Source organism: Cavia porcellus, unplaced genomic scaffold, assembly GCF_034190915.1.
Source record: "Cavia porcellus strain 051 isolate PalLab524CR breed Dunkin Hartley unplaced genomic scaffold, mCavPor4.1 scaffold_32, whole genome shotgun sequence".
Taxonomy (NCBI): domain Eukaryota; kingdom Metazoa; phylum Chordata; class Mammalia; order Rodentia; family Caviidae; genus Cavia; species Cavia porcellus.
The window spans coordinates 18120853-18148567 of record NW_026947515.1 but is presented as its reverse complement, the minus strand read 5'-3'; the positions used below and the strand labels follow the sequence as shown (position 1 = coordinate 18148567).

General features: G+C 51.0%; 2 protein-coding genes and 1 long non-coding RNA gene across 8 annotated transcripts in view; 2 read left to right on the top strand and 1 right to left on the bottom strand.

The window, feature by feature from the left end:
- Mrc2 (mannose receptor C type 2) overlaps positions 1 to 3672 on the top strand; it is a 52383-nt gene extending 48711 nt beyond the window's left edge. The window contains exons 24-30 of one of the 2 annotated variants that reach the window (XM_013148362.2): positions 290 to 528; positions 671 to 839; positions 933 to 1082; positions 1383 to 1502; positions 1678 to 1857; positions 2311 to 2337; positions 2432 to 3672. In XM_013148362.2, coding sequence (XP_013003816.1) covers positions 290 to 528; positions 671 to 839; positions 933 to 1082; positions 1383 to 1502; positions 1678 to 1857; positions 2311 to 2337; positions 2432 to 2652 — 1106 coding nt within the window. In that variant the 3' untranslated portion in view covers positions 2653 to 3672. Of the gene's footprint in view, positions 1 to 289; positions 529 to 670; positions 840 to 932; positions 1083 to 1382; positions 1503 to 1677; positions 1858 to 2310; positions 2338 to 2428 lie in introns of both variants that reach the window. The other variant, XM_005001968.3, reaches the window with a different exon arrangement.
- A 6507-nt stretch (positions 3673 to 10179) lies between these two features.
- The window catches only part of Marchf10 (membrane associated ring-CH-type finger 10), a 94537-nt gene continuing 77001 nt past the window's right edge, over positions 10180 to 27715 (bottom strand). For all 5 annotated transcript variants that reach the window (XM_063241669.1, XM_063241667.1, XM_063241668.1 and 2 more), the window contains 3 exons: positions 19988 to 20101; positions 14517 to 14559; positions 10180 to 10632 (listed from right to left, as the gene is read on the bottom strand). In XM_063241669.1, the coding sequence (XP_063097739.1) occupies positions 10577 to 10632; positions 14517 to 14559; positions 19988 to 20101 (213 nt within the window). In that variant the 3' untranslated portion in view covers positions 10180 to 10576. The remainder of the gene's footprint in view (positions 10633 to 14516; positions 14560 to 19987; positions 20102 to 27715) is intronic.
- On the top strand, positions 12930 to 14334 carry LOC106026784 (uncharacterized). Its single transcript, XR_001200361.3, has 3 exons — positions 12930 to 13201; positions 13438 to 13633; positions 13872 to 14334. It is a non-coding gene; the product is annotated as an uncharacterized LOC106026784 (long non-coding RNA).

Here is a 27715-nt window from a genome sequence, read left to right as displayed (position 1 = left end):
CACCCCTGGAATGCTCAGGAAGCAGATGTGTGAGACAGAAGGGCAGTGAGCACTGAGGGGTCTCAGGAGGATGGTTGGGGGGCACAGAGGGTTGATCTGTGGGCATGTCAAGAGTCAAGCTCTGGCTTCCTCTCCAGTGTTTTAGCAAATGAATCATTAATAGAACAGTGACTAACATTACTGGGTTTAATCATCTGTGCCAAGCTCTGTGAAAACTGGATCTTCGCTTGATGCCTGGGAATGAAGTGCCAGGCAGAGCCCAACCTGAGCCCTCTCCCCTTCCCTGTAGACCCCACCCTGAGTCCATCCCCAGCGGCCTCACCTCCTGCCCCGGGCGCTGAGCTCTCCTACCTCAATGGCACTTTCCGGCTGCTGCAGAAGCCCCTGCGCTGGCATGACGCCCTGCTGCTGTGCGAGAGCCGCAATGCCAGCCTGGCCCACGTGCTCGACCCCTACACCCAGGCCTTCCTCACCCAGGCTGCCCGAGGGCTCCGTGCGCCACTCTGGATCGGACTGGCCAGCGAGGAGGTGGGCTCCCGAGCAACAGCCCTGGAGCTCTTGCTTCCCGCCCCAATTGCCTCGATTTCCCTCCCTGTCCCCTCTGCCCCCTGCCTTGACTGCCCCCACCCTGACTGTCCCCCTTCTTGCATCATGACTCCGTTGTGCCCAGGGCTCCAGGCGGTACACCTGGGTCTCGGAGGAGCCTCTGAACTACGCGAGCTGGCGGGATGGGGAGCCCCAGCAGGCGGGGGGCTGTGCCTACGTGGACGTGGATGGGGCCTGGCGCACCACCAACTGTGACACCAAGCTGCAGGGGGCCGTGTGTGGGGTTAGCAGGGGTGAGTGCCACCTGCTGGGACCAAAGCCAAGGCAAGGTATAGGTGGTCCTAGGGAGGATGCTGGGCCACTTCCTCAATCCTGAATCCCCACAGGGCCCCCTCCTCCCCGGAGAGTGAGCTACCACGGCAGCTGCCCTCAGGGGCTGGCTGACTCCTCCTGGATTCCCTTCAGGGGACATTGCTACTCCTTCCACACGGAGCTGCTGCTGGGCCACCAGGAGGCGCTGCAGCGCTGCCAGAGAGGTAGGAGAGGGCCCGGAGCCCAGGTCGCCAGCGTTTCTAATGGAAACCTGAAACATGCAGATCCTGTGAAAGCAGTCCTCTTGCTACTGTGACCTCTCACCTTCCAATACATAGAAACCTGATGTGACCTTTATGTGTACAGTATATTCCCCCAATGTGCACGCACGCCCACACTCACACAATGCGTAGACTCTCCACCATTCTTATTCAGGCTGCAAGGGAGGACTGGTGTCCTTCTAGGGGGGCTCTGCCACCCCAGGGAGACCCGTGTACCCTAACATGGGTCTTCCTTGTGTCCAGCGGGTGGGGCAGTCCTGTCCATCCTGGACGAGATGGAGAATGTGTTTGTCTGGGAGCACCTGCAGGACTCTGACGGCCAGAGCCGAGGTGCCTGGCTGGGCATGAACTTCAACCCCAAAGGTGAGTGGCCTCTGCGGGGAGTGGTGCAGGCTAGGGCTCAAGCTGTGGACTAGGCCTTCTGGAGGCTCCCTGAGATGAGGGGCGGGGGAGGTGGTTCTAGAACCCCTGCTCCCTCCCACCTGCTCGTGTACCGCCTGTCCACCTCCTCTACACCTCAGCGCCCTGTCTCTCACAGGGGGCATGCTGGTCTGGCAGGACAACACAGCTGTGAACTACTCCAACTGGGGGCCCCCAGGCCTGGGCCCCAGCATGCTGAGCCACAACAGCTGCTACTGGATCCAGAGCAGCAGCGGCCTGTGGCGTCCAGGCGCCTGCTCCAATGTCACCATGGGCATGGTCTGCAAGCTCCCTCGAGGTGAGCCCATATCCACGCTTCTCTCCCATCCCCATGCAGCTGCCCCTGAGATGAGGCCAGCGGCTGCTCCTCAATCTGCAGGGAGCACAGTGGGTGGGGAGACGTGGGCAGACCACACTGGGGGCAGCTGGAGTCCAAGCCCTCTGCTGGGGTTCGCTGGTCTGCAGGAAGGCCTGACTGTGGCACTTGCCTTCTAAACTGGACAAGCAAGATCCTGTCACCCGGTAGAGGTTAAGAGCACAGAAAGGGCTTGAGCTCTGTCCACATCATTTACCACCTCCCTGATCTGGGAGTTCCTTGAACTCTGCAGCCTCAGTTTCCTCATATGTAAGATGGAAATGCTAATGCCTGTTTCACAGAGCCATGGTGAAGGGGCAGTGAGTTAGTAGTGTCTGATGCTCAGGAAGCAGCTTACAGTTTTAAACTCTTGCTTTCTATTCTCTCTTGTGGCAGCGGAAGAGAGCAAGTTCTCCCCATCAGGTGAGTAGAAGGTGGCACTGGGACGGACCTTATCCACAGGGGAAGCCAGGGCAGGCAAAGTGGCCTCACAACATCCATCCCACAACTGCAGCAGCGCTCCCCGAGAACCCGGCGGCCCTGGTGGTGGTACTGATGGCAGTGCTGCTGCTCCTGGCCCTGCTCACCGCAGCCCTCATCCTCTACCGGCGGCGGCAGAGTGCTGAGCGTGGGGCTTTTGAGGGCGCCCGCTACAGCCGCAGCAGCTCCAGCCCAGGCGAGACTACTGAGAAGAACATTCTAGTGTCTGACATGGAAATGAATGAGCAGCAAGACTAGAGCCACGGGGCAGGAGCTGGAGACCTGGGCCCTGGGGCAGCTGGACCCCACTAGTCATCAGTCCAGTTGGCCTGTAGAGGGGAGCCCCTGGAGTCACTTTTGGGAGCTGGGGCTGGGCTGAGACCTGGCTGAGTGTAGCACGGTGTTTCCCTTTCTGGGGGACCTGAGGTCTTGTCACTGGGCCCGTGCCCCCGCAGTAACCAGAGGCAGGATGAGAGGGTGAAGAGGAGCCTCAGACGCCCCAGCCCAGACCTGCTGACCTATGCCCCAAGCCCCTTTCCTATTTGCAGACCTGGGGGCCTGCCCTGTCCCTTTGGGCAGCTCCCCCACTCCTCTGTTTTCACCTGGCTGCCTCGGCTCTTCTTCCCTCCCCGTGTCCTCTGTCCTGTTCTTACCCAGCCCTTCCTGCGAGCCAGGGCCCTGGGGGGTGGCAAACCCTCTTGCTCCACATGGGTGTCTGCTGAGTGGGCCACAGAGTGTGGCAGGAGGGGCCTGGATGTGTCAGGCCTGAGAACCAGGGCATCAATGTAGTGTCTTTTGAGCTGGAGACAGGACTGGGGAGAGACACCCCATCCTCCCAAGAGGGAGCTGGGCTGGGTTGGGTGTCAACTCCTGCCGGTCAGGGGAGGACTCTGTCCCTGAGAGTCCCCTATGGGGACCAAAATAAGTTACCTAACAGTCTCCAGCTCCTGGTTCTAGTTTGGAGAGAAGGGAGGGATTGCCAGGGTTCTAGGTGCCTGGGAGAAGCAGGAACCCATGATGGTGCCAAGTGTCACCCTCTGGTGGGTTCCAAAGAACAGCGCCCAGGCTCCTGGAGCAACCAGTGCCTTTTCAAGAGGGGGAATCTAGCCAGAATGGAGTGTGGCCAGTCCCAGTGCCAAGATGGGACAATGTGAACATGGACTCAAAGACAAGGTCCCTTTTTTGTAGTTCCTGATTTTTAAAAATTGTGCCATTATTGTTTAAAGAAAAAAGAAAATCAAACAAAATAAAAACAACTTCCAGAGGCTTGAGAGATAAGGGTTCCTGTTTTATCCTGTGCCGAGCCTGGTTCTTCACTTCCCTTGAGAGACAGATGTCACTTTTGGAGTCAGCAGCATCATGTGTTTTTTGTGCAGCCTCTGTCCCTGGGCCCCTGGGGACACTGACATCTGTCACCTTTCTGGGCCTGCTCATCCTGTTCCTAGGGACTCATGTGTGGATGACAACTAGAGCCCGGCTGCTCCTGCCCAGCAGCGTGTGAGATTGGACAGCTCATGGTTCCACCTACATGAGTGGGAGCAGGAAACCCACCTCCTGGGGCTGCTGGGATTGAGGATGAGCCGTGTTTTTGAGCTGTTACACTGTGTGCTCCACAGAAGCCAGTTGCTGCTACTATTTCTGGGAGCCCTGGAGGTGTCCAGGCCAGCTCCTCATGGGGGCTTCAAGCCATCCTCCTCCAAGACAGCTGGCATACTTGCATCCTACCTGCTAGAAAGTTTCTCATTGTCCTTGGGGACTTGGGGCTCTGAAACTACCTGGAGGTCTTTTCGTTCTGTTCTTTCATTTGGCGTGTGTTTGAAATGGAGGTAGAAGTGAGCAGCCTTAGCAGCACTGTGACAGGAGTAAAGCCCCCAATGAGGGGAGGGTGTTCAACTGCAGGGGGGCAGCAGAGGTCCAAGAGCCTGAGGGAGGCGGTGAGCAGTGCAGAACACTGGACCAGGACCACAGGATGTCCTTGGTGCCTTAGAAGACCAGCAAGGGGATGAGGCAGAAGGTGATGGCGGAAGCCGGGGTCAAGGCCTGGAAGGCAGTCAGTAGCACAGGCAGTGCGTGGTTAAGTGTAGTGGGAAGTCCGCAGAATGGCTGACCTTTTAACAAGGCCCTTCTGGCTAGGATGCAGGAAACACACAATGGGTAGGAAACGGGAATGAAAGCAGGAAGGCTGTGAGGAAGCTCTTGCAATCATTCAGGCACCGGAAGATGGTGGTTACTTTGGCTCAGGACTACAGCAGTGGCTGGATGCATCGAGTACGTTTGTGTGTGTGTGTGTGCATGTGAGCGCTTGAGAGCGTGCTTGCCTGTGCTACCGTTTGCGAATTTAAGTTTAAATTTCTGTTTTTCTGAGTAGACAGTAGTCACAGAATTTTAAAGCCGAAGGACATAAAAAGATTCACAAAGACACACATTGCACGGTCTCTCCTCCTGCTTCCAATCCCATCCAGCCCACAGCCTCCTGCCCTGCTGGCTTCCTGTGTCTCTTTCCAGTATTCCCTTACAAAAACACAAGCAAATTTGAGCTCCGGATTTGCCTGAAGGAATTTCAGATGCACTTGCCTGTGATCAGCTGTGTGGTGGAGAGACCTTTCCTCGTACTGCAGAGGAACATGCGCCATTGCCTGAGACAGGACCTGGGAGGGCCTGGGAGCTGCAATTCTGAGCCCAGGACTTCAACTAAGGCTGGAGCTTCAACCTTCCTGGGCAGCAGGCCCTGTGGAGGGGACCCAGTCATTGGAGGAAGGGAATCCCAAACCAGAGGGAGGTCCTTAGTGATTAATCCACTTCACCCTGAAGTGATTGGCTCCCTTTGTGAGTCAAGTGCTCTGTCACTGGCCACAACTCAAGAGTCACTTGGCAGGGCACTGGGAACCACTCTGAAACAGAGGGGCCCCTGGATTCCCAGTGACCCTTGTCCTGGGAGAGGAGGAAACAGAAGGCTGAAGGCAGGGTCACGGGATCTAAGTAGGTGGTGGAGCAGCTGAGAGATTGAGGACTCAAGTGTCCGGTTAGGCCTAGAGCCAGTGCAGGTGTCTACTGTGTCCACTTTTCTCTGCTTCCCTTGGTGGCTGGAGTCTTGCCAGGGCCCTGCACCCACCTGGAAGAATTCCCCACAGCTTCCTGGCACTGTAGGTCCCAGAGACCTTGATCTAACCTTCCCTGTTGGAGATTTCTCTCCGCCCACTGGGGCCTGGGCGATATTACTGTAGCTCTCTGAAGGCACAGGAGGGAATCACTGGGCCGTCTTGCTCTCTGGATCCAGGATGCCTGATTCTGCTGGACATGAGAGCGAGCCTCCTTTTTGCTCATTTCACGTCTGCAAACGTGAAGCACCGCCTCTACATGCCAGGCTCTTCACTGATGGCAGATTCCCTGAGGCCCATCCCAGTGGGCCTGGGCAAAGGGCACTGTCTGCCAGGCACCAATCCAACCTCCAGTTGCAGACCTAAACCTGCCCAGCTCTGGCCACCTGGACATTCAGTGACGGCTCAATGAATCTGTGAATGAATGAGAGAACAGGCAGCTCTCCAGAGCGTGCCATCCTCCCAATCTCTTTGTCACATAGGAGATGGCTTCCTTCCAAGTGTCCTGGCAGAACTGGCCTGGCCCAGTGGGCAGCACTGTGAGGCCACAGGAGCAAGGAGGCAGCCAACCACACCACATGGCTCTCCTGGAATGGAGCTTCCTGAGCCAGGCCAAACTGCTTGGAGCCAGAGTTTGAGTCTGCAGCAGGCACAAGGGAAAGAATGGCTTTTTGGAGGTGGACTCCACAGAGGCAGGGAGGAAAAGGGGAAATTAGCAGGGGCTGTGCGGGAAAGCCAGCATGAAACAAAAGTGCCCAGATGTAGCCAGGGTCTGATTTTATCTTAGCAGCTGCCAAGAGGTCCTGAGCCTTCTTCATTCCAACTAGAGTCAGTACTGTATGAAGGACAGATTTTACCCTTTCCTTGTTCGGATTGCAGGAGGGATTCCAGACCTGGAGGAAGAGGGACAGCAAGCAGGCCTTCCCTGCTTAAACTCCCACCAGTAATCCCCCGCTTCAAGGCCACACATTCAGGACAGCAGCACACTATCTTTTTCAACTGAGCAGGCAGCAGAACTATTTTCAGTCTTCGCAGGGAGATGGCAGTCTGTGACGGTTTACCAGAACAGCCAGTGTTATCGCCTTTATTCATAGATGTGTTTCTGTGTCCAAGGCCTTATGGGGTGTTCAGGTCCTCATGGGGGAGTTCCTGGTCCTCCACTGTAGTGAGTCCCTGCTGCCTTTAGCAAAGATCTGCCTCCTCTTTCCTTCCTCCCCCCGTCTGGGGAGATTTGGGTGGGCTCCTTCCCCACACCAGAGTTGTAGAGGCTCAGGACTCTGCCCCAGACACACTATTTCTACATGGTAATGATAAAAAAAAAAAATTATTAGTAGACATTCCATTTTGGCCTAAAGACCATTAAAAAAGAAAAAAGAACAGCCATTCCTAAGATCCCAGGTGGATTTGCTCCAGGATCTTCTACAGCAGAGTAGAGGTTGCCCTAGGATCTTATATAAAATAACCTAGTATTTGTATATAGTATCCCCACATCCTCATTTATATATTAAGTCATCTCTAGGGTACTTATAATATCTGATACAAGGTAAAGGCTATGTAAATAGTTGTTTTATTGTTTAGAGAATGGTACGGAAGCTGTAGATGTTCTGTGTAGGTATGGTATTTTGTTTTTTGAAGCATTTTCCATCAGAAGCTGGAAATCAGAAGTTGGATCTGTGTATAATGAAATCCAAGGATAGAGAGGGCAAGAGGACTTCAAGTTCAAGCCCCACCTGTACAACTTAGTGAGAACCTTTCTCAAAACAAAAAATAAAAGGAAAGCGCCTCTGGGTTCCACCCCCAGCACCAGCAGGGGCGCATGCTTGGGGGAGCTAAGGAGGACTGAAAAGAGGTACCTGTGATCTTGCAGTCAGACTGGAGACTTGGGAAATTTCTCTCAATCTATGGTCCCTACTGAAGGTTTCAGAAGCCTATTTTGAGATTTAAGGCCCAACAATGACCTCCTCCCTCTCACTCTTCTGTGGCTCCCTGCCCAGCCCCTACAATGGAGGAGAGAAGCAAGCTAGTCAGGCTGGGGCAGAACTAGGGTACGAGGCACAGAAATTTGGGGGTCTCAGTTGCTGTGCCATGCATCTATACCATCACGGATATTTTAAACTGCACCCTGCCAACAGCTGACCCACCGTATGGATCATCCCCTCACTAACCTGGTGGTGGCAGCTGGAGACTGCTGCCTGTATAGCCTCTCTGTGACCTGGCCTCTGTGCAGGCCTCACAGGTGCTCTGCCTAATGGCCCCATCCTAGACACCTGTACCCCACATCCCCCACTTTGTGTGCTCTCTTCCTCCAGCTCTCCTGGGCTCCAGTGTCCCCTTAGAGCCCCCTTCTTTCCTCCATGTGTCTTTGCTGCACCCCTTGGCCCCGGTAATTCCATAGTTCCCTGCCTTGGTGCTGGCTCAGGGTAGCACTCTTTTTCCAGGCAGTGGGATACAGACCTTGGCCAACAGACTGATCTAGACCCTGCAGACCTGGGTGTGTTCCTTAACCTCTCTGAGGTTAGACCTTCTCTCAGATGATATGGAGTTAATACTACTTTACAGGCTTAAGGTGGCAAACATTTATTTTTCCCCGAGTCCAACTCATAGAAAGTGCTCCCTACGTGGAACCCACAGGTTCATATTACCTTGATGTGACTTTCGCGGTTGTCCCAGTAAGACTGCGCTCCATGTGAGTAGGAGCTGTGCCTTTTTTCCGTGTTCTCAGCCTGTGGTGGGTGAATGTGAGAGGTCGCGGTGCCAGCTGCTTGGAGAACCAAAGGCTTGGAAAGACCTTGTGAAGCACCCACTGTGCCTCCACCTCTGTAAATTCCGGTGATAATTATTCCACAGAAGGAAAGCAAGCCCTGTCCAGCACTGTATTTTGATCCTCGAGACTCTGCTGTTTTAGCGCCAGGGGGTGAAAAGCCCATAGAGCAGGGGTGGACCCCGTGGGCTGTTACAGCTCCATGGAGTTGATGGCCAGAAAAGACGTGAACCCTCTGCAGCTCTCCAACGCCCAGGCTCTTTGGAAGCATTCCTGGTTGTATGTGACAATTCACAAAATCATATTCTGTGGCAAGAGTACAGTTTTCAACAGTTCAGTAATTTGTTGACAAAAACCTCCAATAACCTTGGGCAACTACTTCAGACACTGTCACATCTGACTGCAGTTAGAGCTGTCAGGATGTTTACAAGGCCACCTCAATTCTATTTGATTCTCTGTTTTTTGTTTGTTTGATTTAGTTCTTTGGTACTGGGGAATGAATCCAGTGCCTTCACATTTAACTATATCCCAAGCTATTTTTTATTTTTAGATTTTGAGATAAATCCTCACTTACTAATTTTTGTAGGCAGAATTTGAACTTTTTTTTTTTTTTTTCTTTTTCTTTTTTATCGGTACCGGGGATCAAACTCATGACTGCCTGCTTGCAAGGCAGGCACTTATGCCACTGAGCTAAATCCCCAGCCCCCAGAATTTGAACTTGTGATCCTTCTGCCTCAATCTCTTAGAAAGCTGGAACTACATGTGTGTGCCACTGTGTCAGGCTCACTTATTATGCATTTATTAGAGATCAAATGTCACTATGTTGCCTAAGCTGGCCTTGAACTCCTGTGCTCAAGTGATCCTCCTGCCTCAGCCTCCTCAGTAACTGGGTTAAACCTGGATCGAAAACTTACTTTGAAACATGCAGTACCCCTTCTTACATGTTTCTCAGTAGTGGCTCCTGAACAAATCTTCACCCAATCTTAAAGTTCAGTTAAAAAAATACAAAGACCTACTTTCCTACAGGGCCCGGGGATTGAGGTGTCAGGAATTTTGTATAGGTCGTGGAGGTATTCTCAACTTCAGTGGCTTGTCTAGGCTCTTCTAACAGGCAAGATGTCTGTTCATTTTGTCTTTGATCTCCAGCCTAGGCTGCCTGGCTGAACCTACTGATTCTGAGTGGTTGCATCATTTTGCTTCACTGGAACATGTCAGAGGGTGGGCTGGGCCTTTAAGGGAGCCCATCCAGCCTCCCTCACCCCCGCTGGCACCACCACCCGCTTTGCCCCCTCCAGTTTTGCAGCAGTTTATTCCCCAAACCTGCAAGCTCTTTTTGCTCGAGCAAATCTGTCCATCACCCCGGCCCAGCCTTATAGCACCTTTGTCACTCTGAAAGTCCCCACCAGCCCATCTGCTGTCAGTGGCTGCTCCTTTCCCAGCTCCCAGAGACCATGGTTGCTTTCTGTCCCTGTGCTTAGCATATTCTAGAAATTGAGTACAAATTCAATAATAAGACTATCTGGTTTGGGGCATCTGGCTTCTTTCACTTGGCATAATGTGTTTGCATGTGTCATGGTCTGGCCCTTCTATCTTTTAATATTTTTATCTCTCTCTCTCCCTCTCTTTCTCTTCTCTGTCATACCCACAATTACATGACTCTTACTGATCCTTTCTGTCCTTTTTTCATCTCAAGTCCTGACTTAACCTTTCAACCCTAAGGTGCAATTAGAGAGCAGCACAGTACCCACACACTGGGTCCTAAGTGAGGACCATCTGCCCCAACCCCTGGGGGCCCAGGACGTGACGTCCCCATGGTGGTGGACAGCAGGTGGAAGTGCAGGTGAGGTGGGCTGTGAGGTGAGCTTTCTCCTCCTGCAAGCTCAAGACCCTCGGCCTTTGTCCAAGGAGGGACATGAGCACAAGGCAAAGGTGTAAGAACAAAGTTTACTGAATGCCTGGGCCCATTCCACTCGGGTTGAACTGAGACCTGAACTGGTGTCCCCCACGAGGGGACCCCAGGCTGCGGGGCCTTTCAGGGCTGCCAAGCCCCCTCGGCTTTCTATGCTGAGGGCCAGCAGCAGACAACCTGCAACCAGCTCAACAGCCCCAGGCGACGTGACCTGTGCTGTTGGGGACTAGAGTGCTCCCCATTGTTGTTTGTGGGTGCTAAGCCAGACCTCAAAGAGGGGCAACAAAGTATGGATGGTAACTGTGGACACACTGGTTACAGTTTCATAAAGAGGAGGGAGACGGGAGGTATGCAGGAACGTAGAGAGGGCTGCGGAGTGGAGCAGTCTCTGCGGAGCGCCACGCCAGTGCCTCGCTAGATGTCTCGGCCGGGATAAACGCTGCTTTCATGGCCATCTCGCAGCTCGGAATCTAGAAAGCAAGAAGATCTCTCAGACCTTAGGGCCACAGTAGACATCAGGATCTATCATGGAGGAGTGTGGCATTGCCACCCTTCCTTCTCCCACGCTGGCCCCCGTGGCCAGTCACACACATGGTTAAGTACCTGGAACAGTGTGAGGAGCCGAAAACGGCAATCTGGGGCTGGGGACTCCCGATTTCCCAGTGCGGTCCCAGCTAGGCCAAGGGTAACTGGAGAGCAAGCCTAGACATATCCATATTACCTACAGTATGGTGTTCAAATGCTCACGGGTGGAACAGCTGGAGCACCCTTTGGCTCCTCTTGGAATAACACTCCACAGAACTTCCGGTTTCTTTTTTTGAGACAGGGTCTCCTTCTGTGGTCCAAACTGGCCTCAAACTCACTATATAGCCTAAACTGGCCTTGAATTTGTAGTGATACTCCTGCTTCAGCCTCCGAGCGCTGGGATTACAGGCATGTGCTGCCACACCCAGCCAACTCCCACTTTCTAATATGTTGGGGGAGGGGAGGTGGGGCTAGGTTTCTAAGGTGTCTTCTAGGGACAGTGGCTGAGGTAGAGGTACCTGACGGAGAATAATGAGGCACTGGGGAGGCACCAGAGGCTAGGTAGAACAGGTAAATGCAGGAGGCCTACTTATGCTTTGAGATTTTCTTTCTTTCTTTTGTAGGTACAGGACAGTAGACTGATTGCAGGGCCTCTGTACTGAGCGATACCTCTACCTTTCTTTCAATCCTTGAGACAGAGTTTTGCTGAGTTGGTAGATTGTCCTAGATGAGGGCTTCAATTTATAACCCTACCTCAGCCCCCTAGAGTGCTGGGATGACAGGTGTGCGCCACTGCACCTGGATCTTGGAGGAAATTTTTTTTGGGTACCAAGAATCAAACTCAAGACCTTGCTCTGTGCTGCTAAGCTACATCCCTGCCCTTGGTGGAAGTTTTGTTCTCATTATATCCCTTTCTACCTTGGCTTGCATGACGCTCTCTGACCATTTAGAAAGTTTCTAACTGTTGAAGACCGGCAGAGTGTCTGCCGGTGAGGGCCAAGTGATATGCAGCCATCCCTCCTAGAACCCTCTCTACCTTTTGCCTCTAGAAAAGTCCAATCCTACAAGTTGCTCCTTTGCCCTAGAGTTTCCCCAAAAGCTAGGAGCCCTGATTTGGTGGGTGGATTGTGTGTGTGGGGGGGGGGGCTCAGCCTTTGACTTGAGGGTTCTCATGTCTGCCCTTGCTCCTGTCCCTGTTCATGTCCTCATCTATATGGATATCAGCAGGTGGTTCCCTTCCTTGGGCTTGGGTTTGGCTATGGTGACAGTCATTTGTGCCAGCTGAGAAGCAGCTATCAGGGGGCTGGATCCCAGAGACATGTGGCAAGTTGGCACACACCCAGGGGCTCTCCTTTGGTGTCCTTACCTTGTGGTACCACTTGTGACTTCTGGGTGGGGCTTTGATTTCGAGGTGGGACAAAGTAAGCCTGGTGACTAAAGTGGCATGAGCACCACAGAGCCGCAAGGCAGCTGGCACCTCTTCTGCTACCTGATGTGTCCTGCTATTTTCCCTTCCTCCTCCCGGTTCACCTGAATCAAGCTGGGGCAGCAGGCCACAGCTGTGACTCAGCACTGGCAGCCCATAATAAGGCGGCAGTGCTGCCAACCAGGTGAGTCATGCCAGGGGCAAGAAGACTGTGGCCCAGGGGCAAGGCTGGCTGCCTCTGGCTCTGCCTGGAGTTGCCTTGGCTCTTGCCTTGCCAATGGCTCAGGCGGGAAGCCAGTCAAGGGCTGAGACAGGCTAGCATGCCAGGATGTCCCAAGGCTGTGTCCGCCAACGTCTCCCGTGTGGGCAGGGATGGGGACAGGTGGACACGGCCTGGACCTTCATTTGCAGGGAGAACTGGCTACTTGCACACTAAGGCTGGGGCTGAGAGGACATCATGAGGTGAATCCTAGAGCTGGGGGTCCCTAACCAGGGAAAGCAGAGTAGAGGACAGTCAGCATGATCTGCCTGGGAGCAAAAGGGAAGGCAGCCCGTCCTGTCTCCTTCCCTCGCTCCCTCTTTCCCTCCACGGAGACTCCCTTTGAAGCAGCACCCCCCTCCAGAGCACGCCCTCCAGAGTCATTATTCGCTTGTAGGGCCTGCTTGGACTCCACGGTGCAGCTTTCCTGGTATCCGAACCTGGGCCCTTGGGTGGGGGTGGAGGACACCGTCGGTCTGCCGAGCCGCAGGGCGCAGCTGCACGCGCCGGGCACTAGGGGACGCCCCTGCCCAGCCGAACCCACCCGGGCGCGCCCGCTCCGCGGGTTCCGGGATCGGGAAGAGCCAAGGGCGCCTCTAGGGTGCAGCTGGAGAGGGGGCTCAGCGGGGCGCGGCACGGGGACCCCGCTGTGTCTTCCCCGCCCGGGGTGCGCGGGGTGCACGGAGCCCGGATGGCTGGCTCGCCCTCTGGGGAGCCGGCCGCCCTCGCCCCGCCCTGGCTTAGGACCGGCGAGGTGCGGCGCTGCGCCCACCACCCGGCGGAGGCGCAGAGGCGTCTTCCCCGAAGTGGTGCGTGCGGCGACACAAAGGTGCTTTACAGACCTTGCTGCCCCTCCTGTCTGCGGGCGGCGGCGCCTCCGCGGGGCGAGCGGCGGTCAGGCCTCTCCAGGAGCGCCCCCCGCCTTGCAGGGCGCGCAGGGCGCAGGGCTCGCGGCCCGGGGGGTCCCTTTGTGAACCGCGGGCGGCTCCCGCCCCTCCCTGGAAACGGTCAGCCCGGCTTCCCGGGACTGCGTGCTCGGAATAATAAATAAATTGGCTTCTCTAGGGTCGCAGTCTGGGCCCCGCCCTGGGGAGCTGTAAGCTGTCGAACTAGTCTCTGGCAGGCCTCTTGGGGGTTCCCCGAAGCGTCCCCGAGACTTGCGGCTGTAAGGTCACCGGGCCGAGGGTGGAAGAGGCGGTCCAGGGCTCCATCCTTTGCCAGAGGCCACATCGCCGGGAGGGCCCAGAAATCTGTGTTTTGGGTAAGTTTTTCGGATAATCCTGATGGCAAAGCCAGCTTGGGAACCACTTGGGAGCCTTTCAAGTCCAGTAGTTGTAATTCTCCCCGAAGACCCTCTAGGGACGTAATTGTTATTACCCGCCCCCAACCCAGCCCCCTCGGCTCACTGCAGTGTTTATTTGCCCTGCTGATGGAGATGTTCCTCCTGAGTTTGACTTGGAGCCTCCTGCTTTAATTAAGCACGTTTTTTTCCCCTCCAGTTGGAATTTCGGTGGAATTAGGAACCGAGAGGAGACATTTCCACACTCTGAAGACAGCTGTGTCGCCTCCTTTGAGGAACCTCACTCCAGAGACCTGTTTGCTTTGTTCGACCTCCGAATCCAACTGACCCACTCGATTGGGCCCATGATGAGGGAGTGGAGTCAAGTCACTTGCCTGTCACTGAATGTGGTTTCTTTTGGGAATGGCCAAACAGGGTTTGGGAAGGAGAATCCCAGACAGGATCCTAGCCGGACCCCTGCCCCAACTCGTGCAAAAGAAAAAAAGAGAAGAAACAAAACAAAACAAAACCCTTAGGAGATGTCAGCGAAAAAGAAAAAAAGGAAAGGATAGGGGAAAAAAAAAAAAACTAAAACAATTTATCTTATGCTTGCTGATGCCCTCTTCCCCTTTCCTGACCCTTTTCCTTGCTTTCAGGATGAATTAAAATTATTATCTGTTTGGTGTCTAGCGTGCTTGCACTGGCCTTCCCGATGGCTCGCTGCAGCTACAGATTCCCAAGCTTTGTGGGGTTGTTTTTGCCTCTGGTCATGACTTCCTTCCACAGCATTAGGGTTAACACAGTAACAGAAAAAGAGCTACTTAGCGAACACCCTCAGAAAAGCAGGACTGACCCCCAAACCTACTTTCATTTTCTTCTCGCCTGGGTTGTGGGTAATTTCTTGACAACTAGGAGAAAGAAGACAATGAGAAATGAATTGTTTTTCCAATGCAATTGTGAACAGATGTACAATTCCCCGGGCTCAGGAATGTTCTAGGAATCCCTTACATCACCTTAAAGGGGCAGGGAACACGAGGCGTGGCAGAAGGCTCTGTGGATACCTAGCATTGACAGGGCTCAGCCCCAGGGCGGCTGCGGTGATAACCCAGGTCGCCTTTGCTGTGTGGGACTTCTAAATTTGGAAACGTGAATCGACTCCCTTCCTTTCAGCAACTGATCTGAGTAGCAGAATCCGATTCACATGGTCCGAATCACATTTACAGGCCATGGGGGTGAGGGCTGTGCTAATTGGCCACTTGCCTCGCCACTGGCTTTTAAACAATCGGGTGTATTCTCTGCTCAGCAGGAAGCAGCAGACCCATCAAGGCCCTGGGCGCTCTCTTTGTTCTGACTTTATGGCATTTTATGCTACAAAAGGAAACACTGTGTACTCCGTGGGAGCCCATTGTGCCAGGCAGCAAGGATGTGGGCTCCTCTGCAGAGGGGCTAGTGCTCTTCCCCTAGAAGAAGTGGGGCTTTGTCCCAGGCTGGGGTGCTGGACACTGTTACTGGGCAGCTGCCTGGCCAGTGCAGAGACAGCTCTGCTACCTTGTCCTTTTTTGTGCCCATAGAGAGGCAGGGGAAGATGGAATTTCATCTTGAGTAGCAGGTCCTAGTTACACAATAAATTATACATCAGGACGATGTTAACCTCCACCTCCATTGTCTCTGGGCTTTCCAGGCAAATTCAACCCGCCACTAGATTCTGTGCTAGGTGATCCAGTCTATGTAACCAACCCTCACAGTATACCGGGAAGCTCCATCCTGGTGAGTAGGAAGTTTTTTTCTAACTGGGGATCAAACTCAAGACTTTTATTGTTTCGGGTAGATTCAGTCCCTTGAGGCAAAAGGTCTCGATTCTGTAGAGATAGAGTACATGGAGAGGGGCCCTAGACATGGGCCATCCCGCCAAAGCCATGAATGGACCCACAGGATTTGAAAACTTCGAGATTCCACCTGCCCTGGCCACTGCAGTCACCTCCCCGGCCACCTAGCCTGTGTTTTCATCATCAACAGCACACCTGCTGCAGAAGACAAATTATAGTGTCTTCTGCAGACATTATAATAATCACAGGGAGACAAGAACCAGGATTGGAAGAAGCGCAGGATGAGGGTCTGGGAGAGCCGAACCCAAATGATGGGATGCCCCGTGTAGATGTGAAATAAAAATGTCAGGGAAGGCAAGTCCAGTTAGCTTCACCTCCCAGGGCAGCCTGTGTCCCTATCAGACCAAGACGAGCCGTGTAGCGGCAGGCGAGCCTTTCTCAAGGTCCTGTGTTCTTTCGAGTTGCTCCCGTCCAACCACCCAAAGAGCTTTCTCCTGGGCATGTGCAGCAATGCTTCCTTCAGCCCTGCTTTCTCCACACTCTTCTCTCATGCCCCCTCCCATGGCCCCTAATTGCTCTGTGCCAATAGCTATACAAATCTCCCAGCCTGTTAACCCCTGGCTGGATACTGTTCATTAGCATCCAGAGTCACACCTAAGCATTTCCTGTTGGCATACTTGCCTGTACCTCTGGCTCACTTCCTGCCCGTCCCAGCCACACAACTCCTTTTCGACAACATACGACTCATTCCATGTCTCTACCCCACTGCATTTCCGTCTGCATGAGTTACCTTTTCCTCCCTACTCACCCTGTCCAACTAGTCTCTGAAAGGATTTTGCCCCAGATGGGACACTGTAGCCGGTGGGAGGCTGGGAGGTGGAACCAAGGGGCTCTGTCTTGAGGTCACCTCTCCCGCCCCTAGGCAATTTACCTGTGTCACGAAATGAATACCAATGGGCTACCTGTGCATCACTAATGCCCCTTAGGCACCACCCCAAACCTAAGCTACATGTATGCCCCTACACCACGCGTCTGGCGGAGAGAATGCCAGATCCTGGAGGGTCATGGAGTCTCTCTCCACATTCTTAAAATAAAGGCCACTTTTATTTCATACTTCTTATCTTCTAGCCACGTCGAAAATTCTATCAGTCTCCAAGACAGTCTAAACGAGTCCTGCATGGATCAGTTGCAAAGAGTGATAATGGAAAGAGTTTTGCTACCAGACTCTCAATGAAGACTGACAGCAAGGGGCAAACAGAACCTGATCGATTAAAAGCAAGGTACTAGCTGGTGTCCCCAAGAGTGGACCTGTAGCACCCATCCTGGAGGAAAGGAAGGGGTAGAAAGAGGAGGCAAGACTGGTGGTTCCTCATTTCCTCTGACTGCTGGGTGTTCCCCCTTACTGCCTTGGTCTCCTACACAGCACAGTTTGGGGTACTCCTGATCACGAGTGTATTCTCTCTTCTGGCTCTGAGTCTTATAGGCAAGTTGTGTCTTAATCATCTCTGCATTCCCAAGATCTAATTTACAACTGGGTATACAGTAGGTGTGCAGAATAAATGTATATACCTTGAAGTTGGGAGTGTTCCTTATCTAGAATACTGTTCTTTCCATAAATTTGTACTTCTACTTTCTCTAAAACATAATTCAAGACTCGCTTCTTGGAAGAAGTGTGTCCTGATTCATTAGTTCACTGTGTAGCAACAAGTTATTGAGCATCTGTTTTTGTTGTTGTTGCTGTTTTTTGTTGGATTTTGAGACAGGGTCTTGTTATGGTGTTCAGGCTGGCCTTGAACTCACTGTGTAACCTAGGCTGGCTTCAAACTCACGGTGATCCTCCTGCCTCAGCCTCCCAAGTGCTGGGATTACAGGCGTGTATCACCATGCTGTGCGTCTATTATATAATAGGCAAATTTTAGGCACTGGAGAATTGTGGGATACAAAAGAGATGAAGAATTTCTGCCCCAAGTTTCTAATGAACCCCCTCAACCCATGCACACCACTTCTTTAGGTAGCAGTCATTTGGTCCATTTGCAATCACCCAGTGTTCCGGGGATCCACAGTGCCTGGGCCGTGGTCAACAGTCAGCTATGACCCACTGTGTGCCCAGCATCGGGAAAGACAGGCATAGGAGGCCTGAGTCACGGGAAGCCCGTGATTTCACAGTCTGGACCTGAGTTCTCCGGCCCATGAGCTCCTGTTAAGTAGTTTCCAGATTTTATAAATGTGTGAACATCATCTCTTCACTTGATCCTAAGCTTCTCAAAGAAAGGGGCATCATGGCATCATAATCCTATCTCAGCCCCTGGTGTGGGACTGTGCGTGTCAAAGGGAGGAAATGATGACTGTCACCAGTAACAGGCGTTTGTCGTCCTGATGAGACACAAGAAGCCCACCATGAATAGCTCCAGTTCTCCAGTCCTGTTAGATAAGGAATGGAAAAAGGCTTCTCTTCCTACTCAGTGCTTCTCTTTTACTAAATGTTACCTTTAGAGAGTGTGCGACTTCCATCGGAAGACCCTGGGGTGTAAATACAATTGCTTTTATTTTCTGTTTCCTCTTAATTGGTGTTTTGAATCAGCTATTGCTTGGTGATTAAGGTGAGTAAGGTCTTTTTCAGAGTTTCTCAACTTGGCCCTTGCTGCTGCTTTCTATTCTGGTTCCCAGCTTGGTGCTGGTATAACTTACTCTTTCTCTAAAAGAGTTTTCCTGGAAGTTTCCTCTGAGTCAATGCACTCGGTCAGTGTTGGTTAACCTGTGGCACGCGTGCCGCTCTGGGTTGTTTATATCACTGAAAGGTCTAAAAGGTTTGCTGTGGCTGCTCTAGGGCCTTGGTCTTCATCCACGGGGTTGTACTGTTTGTCTTCCCATGTTTGCTTTGCTGTCCTAGTGGCTGATGTCACTTGCATTAGCTCACTGATGCTGGGGCCATCTGTAACCTGCATCAACCCTGCGTGCTTTGAAGTTCAGTGTGCAATAAAAAAGTTCATTAAGAAGATGTGGAATCAGGAAAATGAAGTTACAGAAATGTTCACAAAGGATCATATCCTGCTTCCTGTACTTTCTTTTTTTTTTTTTTTCTTTTAAATGTATTTCTCTGAGGAATTTATGTGGTCATTAAAACCATGGAAGAGTTAAGGAAGGACAGGCCTGGGTCAAAAGAAGGCTGAGATTCCGGAGGAGATATGTTGGCAGAGACCCAGCCTGTTTTCCTATTTGGGAGCTCGGGGTCTAAAGGGAAAATTTAAGCTGGAAAAAGTAGAAAATAATCTAGAATTCTTATGGCTGATGGCTTTGAATCTGCATTTGTTGATAGGAGTGGCTGTAAAGGTTAACACAGCCTGAGGTCACACAGCGTAGAGGGGTGTTAAGGAATGCCTGGGAGAGTGCGCCCCAACCTCTGGCCATTGGAAGGAGAAACAGGAGGGTGGAGAGAGAGACAGAGAGAGAGAGAGAGAAGAAAGGAGACTGATGAGAGGTACATGGAGCGAGATGGCAGGTCAGTAAAACTTCCTCTGGGTACTACCAGTCCACTGCCACACTGGCTCACCTTCTGTCAGGACCTTCTGACAGGAGCAGAGGTCAAGACCTAAGTTTCCTGGGCTGTCTTGAGAAGCCCAAGGGCATAGCCACCCCAGCCATGACCTTAAGGAAAGGGATGCTCCTGACCTTGAGGAGCTCTTGCCGGGCTTGGTCACAGACAGCTGTTTGATGGAAGGGGAAGTCCTGTAGGGCTCAAGGGGCTGACCTGACAATGGCCAAGTACCCTAGGATACTTCCTAGGTCAGACCATCTTGATTTTGCAAAAGTCAAACCCCAGCTAGTGGTAGAGCTATGCCTCTCCCTCTAAACTATACAGACTCTGAGAGGGCCCAGGCTTCTTATTAAAGAAAGGGCAGCCATAGATGACTATTCCTGGTAAGTACATTTTCATCTCTTAAAACAGGGTCACCATCAGTTCCTTGATTTCCTGGCAGCTTGTCTCCTTCAGCAAGTACACACACACACACACACACACACACACACACACACACACACTCACACACTCACACTCACACTGACATAATCTACTCTGGATTCAAAGCAGAACAGGAAGAAAGGCTTGTCATAGGGTTCGGTTGCTCATCACCTCTCCTTCGAGAAGTTACCACTTTCTCACAGATCTTTCATACTTGGGCAGTCAGTGTGCCCAGACATAGTGGACGTCCAGCCCCATCATCCTTGTCAGCCTCCATGTTAGGAAGTAAATATCCCCAGAGAGTCTCTCACTTCTATGACTATTTAATTACTACTCATGATTAATAGTAAACAATTAATGTGATTATCACTTACTTTCCAGCCAGAGGCTCATGGTACCTACACTCAGCAGCTGCTGGATCTTAGCCCTAAAAATGGTAGTCCCCTGTCCTACCAAGTGTCTGTGAGGGCCTCAACAGTTGCATGTCTAGTAAACACCTCCACAGGGTTTTTTAGGCTGCAGCAGACGACTCCAGGTCAGGGACAGACTTACTGTTTCGCTCATAAATCGCCCATAGTCAAGACTCATGAGTTCTGCAAATCTCTGCTCATACAGGTGAAGCAGTAGCATCAGGTACAAGCCTGAATTCATCAGCTCGTTTTGTGCCTAAACACGAAAAACACTCATAAGTTTATCTACAAAGCATGCATGATCTCACCAGGGAATGGTGTCCCACCCCAATAATCCCAGCACTCAGGAAGCTGAGGCAGGAGGATTGCTGCAAGTTGTCTCAGAAAGACAAAACAAAACAAGACACAAAGTACACATGATCTCAACCCTGGGATGAGGACCATAAGACTAAGAGGTGAGCCCAAGCTCCAAGGAAGTCCTGTCTTTGGGGACCAGAGGGCAGAGCCCAGGCAGTTACTCTGTAATTCTCTGCCTCCTAGTAGAGACTGCTCTGAGAGTGGGGTTTGCCAGGCTCAATCCCACTCTGCAGACACTCACTGAGCAGTTACATGTGTTGTGGAGAGCACAGGGAAAAACGTCTCAGTGCCCCGCTCTGGACATCACCTGATGTTGGGGAGAGAACCTCACAATGGGCAGCTCCAAGGTGGGCAGTATGTTGGGTGCCACAGTGGAGATCCAAAGGGGCAGGCTTCCTGGGGGACGCAGTTTTTGATGGTACCGGAGGGATGAAAGGGACTTCAGCAGGGAGTGGGCAGGGGGACTACAGACAGAGGCCCACAGGCCAGCAGAGAGCAGAAGGCCGATTCCTCTCTGGCTGGCGTGGCTGTTGTAGATGGGGTAAACGTCTGCTTTGGATTTTAGAAACAGTTTTGGCATGGGCTGGGGATGTGGTGAGCAGGGACCGTGTGAGGCAGAAGCCAGCAGTCTGCACATCATGCTGTTTGTGTGTGTGGAGCTGCTGGTGTCAGGACCACAGGAATGAGGACAGGAGGTACCTTACAAAAACACATTTCACTTGGGGCAGTCTGCGGTGCGGGTGCCATGGGGTGGCTTATTTTCATTCTCCTTTGCCCACGGAAAGGGCCCAACACCTCAGTTCCATATAGCAGTTCCATACTGCTGGTTTATGGCTATCCACTCAAGGGCCTCTTCTGTGGGCTGGTCTACTGTCACTGAACCCCTGGACAGTGGGCCTCGGCAGGGCCAGGTATGCACGGGGAACCACAGGGCCTTTGCTCCAGCTCTTTTTCACCTGCAGCTTTCTTGCATCTGCCTTGAATGCTGCTTTCCTGCCCTTCTACCTGGCCATGTCCTCGACTTCTTACAGCTTCACAGAAGCCACTTCAATGGAAACCTTTCTGATGGGCCGAATCCGTTCTAGACGTTCTTTTGCTCCGAGTCCTAAGCTGTGTCTTTACTTTGTAGAGCATGTCTCGCATTGCTAATTTTTTTCTTCTTTCTTTTCTTTATAGTGCTGAGGAGGGAATCTAGGGCCTCTTGCCTGTTAGACAAGCACTCTTACCACTGAGCCACTCCCCAGCGCATTTCTGGGTGTGTGTGTGTGTGTGTGTGTGTGTGTGTGTGTGTGTGTGTGTGAGTGAAGCTGTGTTTTATTTTTCCAGTGCTTGAGGCATAGGAAGGGTCAGGCTGCCTGGCCATGGTGCTCAAAGCCTTACCCCTTGGGTGACCTTCTTAGATCTTCAGGAAGTCTGTGGTGTTAGTAATGACTCCACCCTGCAGGAGAAGGGGGAGACATTTTCATCCCCCACTTGTCCTCTGAGGCAAATCTTGGGCTGGGCCACCCACTCTGGGGGACTAAAATCCCCCTGAAGGGGGCATGGCTCCTTACATCACCCGGCAAGAGTGAGATCTATGACTCCATGTTGTGTGCCCGCGAAGACAAAGCAGAGATCTGACCCAGAGACCAGCCAGTCTCATCTTTCTGCAGCAGCTGAGGCGTCTCCCTGGCCTGCTGGCCTCCTGTTCCCATTAGACTGAGGACACTACAGGAAGTTGGTGCGGAACAAGCCTCTTCTAGCACCAGATAGCCGCCAGGGAGGGTGCAGAGCAGGGATCAACGTGTCCTTCCTTTTGAATCAGGCCAACTCCGGATTTTGGTGACAACTGACCTCAAGGCCTCTCCACCGTCCTATAGGCCCATGTTTGGAGGCTTAAGTAGCATGGCTGTCCTTAGCAGTCAGCTCCTAAGTTTAGCTTTTGGTCATGTTTTCTGTGCTCTGCTGACCTTGGCCTAGTGCAGGTGGACAGCCCGGAGAGCACCTTGCTTGTTTTTTGTCTTCCTGTGTTGTGTGAGGAGCACAACATCCTTCCTCCCACTTCCCTGACAGTCATACCTGCCACTCCTTTTAGGACTATTTCCAAAGCCACCACCTCTGGGAAGCCTTCCTGGTGTTTCAGCAACTCCACACCAACTAAGCCTCGCCTCTGCTGGTTTTCCTGGCCACGGCTTCCCTCTGCGAGGGGCGGGAGGTTTTCTTTTAGCCCTGTCTTTGCCAAGAAGTCTTTATGTGAGAAACACTGGGATGCATAATGGCAAATCAATCAGCTTGAAAATGGCTTGGAACTATCAGGTTTGTCAAAGCATTCAGGGAAATCATTTACTTTTTATGACTCAATAAGGCCTGGAGGCATGCAGATGGGAAAATATCCACTAATGTTTTCTGCAGATAATTTGAAAAGTCACTTCTAGCAGATTGTGTCTCTTCTCTGTTCTGTGGGAGGGAACCTGTCACACAGAGCCATAAATCTCGCTGTGTGCCTCCTTTACGTGTACCCTTCTCAGAGCTTGTGATGCCTGACACAGGGCTGGGCCAGCCAATCAGGGCAGACATTGGCAGGAACCCAGAGTCACCCCTTTACCCCGAGCCACAAGTGGGAGGGAGCTGCTCACTGAAAGGATGCTATGGCATTTTTTCAGGAGGGCCAAGTGACCTGGATTTTGCAGCCTTCTTTATTGAAGATGCTTCTGATCCACTCCTCCCTTGACCCAGCTGTATCCCATTCTGTCTCCCATGCAGAGTTCTTTGGTCATCAGACTGAAGGGACAAGGGGGTGGCAGCAGAGGGTGGGGACACTTGGAAGGGAGAGGGCTTGTGAAGCAGTGGACATGCTCTCGGGAGCTCAGTTGTTTTCTTTCTCCTGTCTTCCACCCTTCATTTCATTAATATTCATTTTGGCCAAGAGGTTTGCTGGTGATAGAAAGCGTCAGTGTCCAGGAAATGTACTTGAAGAAGCTGACTTCCTGGTGATGTTTAATGAAGTCTTCGAGAATGTTCCAGAGATGCTCCCGGGGTGGAGAGTGGCTATGTGCTGGGCTGGGCTGGAGCAAGGGTTGGCCCTATGCTTTAGAGCAATGATAGCCACGGCCCACAGAGACCCTCCTGTGGCAGCGCACATGGCCCCTGCGACTGCTTGGGTTAAGGCTGGCAGCCTGGGGACCTTTCCAGTGCTATGAATTTGGGCAAAGCATTTTAACTATGAAGGGTCAGGTAACCCCTGTTCTGCCTGTCTATGCCAAGTGTAATGTAAATTGAATTAATAGAGTATGTCACCAAATAAAAATATCCTCACCAGGAGAAGAAAGGCAAGAGTTAAAGATGAGATCTAGGTACCTAGTTCATGAGGGACTGGCTGAGCTTTTGCTTGCACCTGTGCTCCTGGTGCCTGGTTCAGTGCCTTGTATAGTATGCTTGGTAAATAAATGTACAGATGAAACAATGCTAGCAAAACCTAGAATTCTGCATGACCCGTCTCTAACCTTCTTGTACCATGGCTATTGTTCACTAATATTTCTTATCAGGAGGCAGTGACTGTGTTGGTTTTGGATATGCTGGTACCCAGCACATATAGTAAGTGCTCAGTTAGAATATTTATTGATTTTTGAGGTACTGGGGTTTGTATCTAGGTCCTTTGCACTGAGGTACATCCCTAGCCTTTTAAAAAAATTTATTTTATCATTGAAAAATTTTAAATTTTGCTAAGTTGCACAGGCTGGGCTCAGCCTTGTGATACCCCTCCCTCTGCTTCCTGAGTGCTGAGCTTACAGGCATGAACCATCACACTCAGCTCACGATAAAAGTTTTTGTTTTGTTTTGTTTCATTTTGAGACAGGGTCTCGCAATGCAGTTCAGAATGGCTTCGAACTTGCAATCATCCTCCTGCTTCAGCCTCCTAAATGCTGGGATTGCAGGTGTGTGCCATCATACCCAGCTACAGTAAGAGTTTTTTTTTTTTTAATTTAGAGGAAAAAAAAAAACAGAAAAAAGGAGAGAAAATGCTCTAATGGATATAACTGTATGTATGTATAAGTGTGCAAGATAGATGACCATACTACTAAGTTTTTGGTAGTTGATCAAACAGAATAGATTGTATTGTCACTGATTGTCCACTTTTTATGCTTTAATTTTGTAACTTGAACAACTACTATTAAGATAACAATATGTAATTTATCAGCTAGTGATTTCTTACTGTTATTTCTTTGAAATTCTGTATTATTTGTACAATAAGAGGGTTTTTGTTTTTTTGGTCCCAGGGATTGAATGCACAACCTCATACTTGTTAGGCAGGTGCTTGTGCTGCTGAGCTAATCCCCTGACCCTCTACAATAATAAGAGTTTTTAAAGTGAGCTAAACTTTTATGTTATGTGTATTTTGCCACAGTTTAAAAATGACACTTGGAAACTGGGCATGGTGGCTCGCCCCTGTAATCCCAGCACTCGGGAGGCTGAGGCAGGAGGATCATTGCGAGTTTGAGACCAGCTTTGGCTACAAAGTAAGCTCAAGGCCAGCCTGAACTGCATAGTGAGACCCTGTCTCAAAAAGACCAAAAAAAAAGACACTTGACCCCATTCAAATCCAATTAAGTCAGAATCTCTAGAGGAAAAGAATATGCAGGTAAAGGTTAAATGCTGTTATTTAGGATAATAAATTATGGGAGATTTTTGTGTGTTTTTATAATCAAGACAAAATAACTAGAAAGATGCATCAGAAAAAAAAAACAGCTACTTGAAGTCAAGTGAGAGCCTGGTTGAGCTGAAGCTTATCCTAGCTCTCTTCTGGTTTGGCCCCTTCTTTGTACATGTCTAGATTTGGTACCAGTCACTCTGCTTCCCATGAAGGGAACCCTTTTGTCAAGGACAGGCCAGCACTGAGGGTGGTAGGAGGCCCACTAGGGGCACCCTGTGGGTTTGTGAAGGGGCCAGGCCCTCAGAAACAGAGTCACGCATCCACATGGTTGGCTGGGGAATCCGCTGCTGGACTGGTCCTACAGTGAGCCCACATGCCTGGGGACATGCTGAAATTCTATTGCATCCTTGTGGAGTCGTGTTAGACAACAGTGGCTTTAGCCTTTGTCGGTGCAGAGTTCCTGAACCTGTCTGAATCACATTTCCCTGGAGTCTCCAGTTTAACTCAGACTGTAGGCAAACAGACACTAATAAATTCACAACAGGCTACCCCAACAGAACTGCTGTAACAGCTTGAGCTCTCAAAAGCTTTCCATCAGTAAGAATCGTGCTTTTCGGTGGTCCAGGCTTCCTCAGCAGGTGGATATCAAGGTTCTTAAGGCCAGGGTTCTCCCACCAGGGTGGGTCCACCATCAAGATTTCTACCTGAGATTATAATGAAGGGCGTTTCCCGAAGGTTTTGATGGCCTAACTCTCACGGCAATGGATTTAAGATCTTTTCTGCTTCCAACAGAGCAAGTACAGTGTTGGACACCCTCCACTTCCCCCTCTAGAGACACTCTGCACCCTGCGCTGGGGGTAGAAGCTAACTCCATCGCTGGCACTACCAGGCCCCTCCACCTCGGACTTCGCGATGGGTTTGGCAGTGGTTTTGACTGGCAGAGAGCAGAGGGTGGAAGGGAAAGAGCTCTCTGCTGGGCTCTGCTCGGCTGTCCCATCAGGCCTAGGGCGGTTACACCGCTTGTCCTCATTCCTTGTCACTACTCACTTCTTGCCCTTAATTCAGCTGCCATCACTCACTCTGCCCAGACCCCAGCTATGATAATGGACACCACAAGTTCTTTTTAGCACGTGCTGGTGGCTATTACCTCCTCCGTGAGGATGCTGTGAGGACAAAGTATAAGTGCGACCTTTGTGTGGGCCGGTTGGCTTTGTTTGTTTCATGGTGACTCCAGCCTGGTCTCTGGTGACAAAGAGGTTGGGCATCTCTGTGGCTCTAATATGGCGGTTCTCATTCACTAAGAACCTTCTCTGTGTTAGGCGATGTTCTTGTGCCTTTTCCTACACTGACCCTATTCTTCACACAGCTGACCCAGCGTCACAGGGAGACATTAAACTTAGGTTCGGCTCTTAGCCACACTTGACGTGCTTTTCCGTGGAACAGGCTTCCTTAGCCTACTGAAAGTGTCAGCACAACTGAAACATTTGTTGCTGTCACTGAGGAGTGAACAGTAAATGGTGGCAGCACTCAACAGAGGACCAACAGCAAGTGCTTGGGACCCAAAGGGGTCTTTACCAGACAAGACATTCGCTGGGGCTTCAGGGCTCTCCAGGTCCACAGAGGGTGTTGGTAGCATTCTGGCACAACAGCCATGCCCGGACATGTCCTTCTCAGGAAGTCCAACAGGCTCCACCTCCTATAGTGGTCTGCTCTTTGAGGTAAACCTGTCTGCTTCCCATCTGGCACCCTGCACCCAGACACTCAGAAGTCCTGGTTCCTTTCAAGAGTTTGACTCCCATATGCTTAGCATTCAGGAATGTGAATCTCACGGTTTTCAGCTCAGACCTTTGTGCCTGAGGGCTGATTGTGGGAGACTCAAAATACTGAATTTATTTATTAAGCAATCCTTTCGTTTTTCTTTCTTCCTTGTTTCCCTGTTTTCTTTTCTTTCCTCTAACCTCCTGATGCCCAAACTCTGCAATGCTGACGTGGCACTATGCTCACTGTATCAAACTTCTGATTACATTATTCTAATAGGCTTCATTTTTATCAATATTTAGCTCTTTTGTCTAGCACTGGGGATTGAAAAAAAGAAACTGCAGAATTGCATTGTTCACACTCACACATACCATTTTGACTCAGCTATCAAAATGTTCACAGAAAAAGGTCTGGACAGAGTCTAATGGTCTAAAAACTGAAGTGAGCCCCCCCTTTGAAGGTTGACATTTTGATGGTTAATGATTTTATATTTTTAAAATTACGTGGCTTTTAGCTGTGATTATTAATCATCTTTTGAATCATTTTATAAGGAAGGGTGTTTTCAAGTTATAATGGTAATGTGGGGCTAGGTTTATTTGGCAAATATTTATTGATTGCCTATTATGTGTTAGGCACTTTCTAGATCCCAGACATTCAGTGTAATACAATGTAAGGCAGAAAAACTACCCACATTTGAAAACTAATTTGAAAACTGTGAAAAATTATAGCAGCGACATCATGCTAAACAAGCAAAAATAAATCAGTGAAATTAACAACATATTTTTAACCCAACACATGCAAAATATTCTGACATATAATTACAGTTATATGTCACTTAATGATGAAATACAGTCTTTTTTTTTGTACCAGGAATCAAACTCAGGGCCTTGCGTTTGACAGGCAGATACTGAGCTACATCAGGGTACTTTACTGGCTGTCCTACTGGATAGCTTTAATAAGGCTACTGAGCTACGTTTCCATCTTTTTCAGATTTTACCTTGAGACAATGTCCTGCTAAATTGCCTGACTGGCTTTGAAATTGTAATTTTTTTGCCTCAGCCCCTCCTGTAGCTGGGATTACAGGAACGAGCCATCATGCCTGGCTTCTTTCTTCTCCTCTGGTGT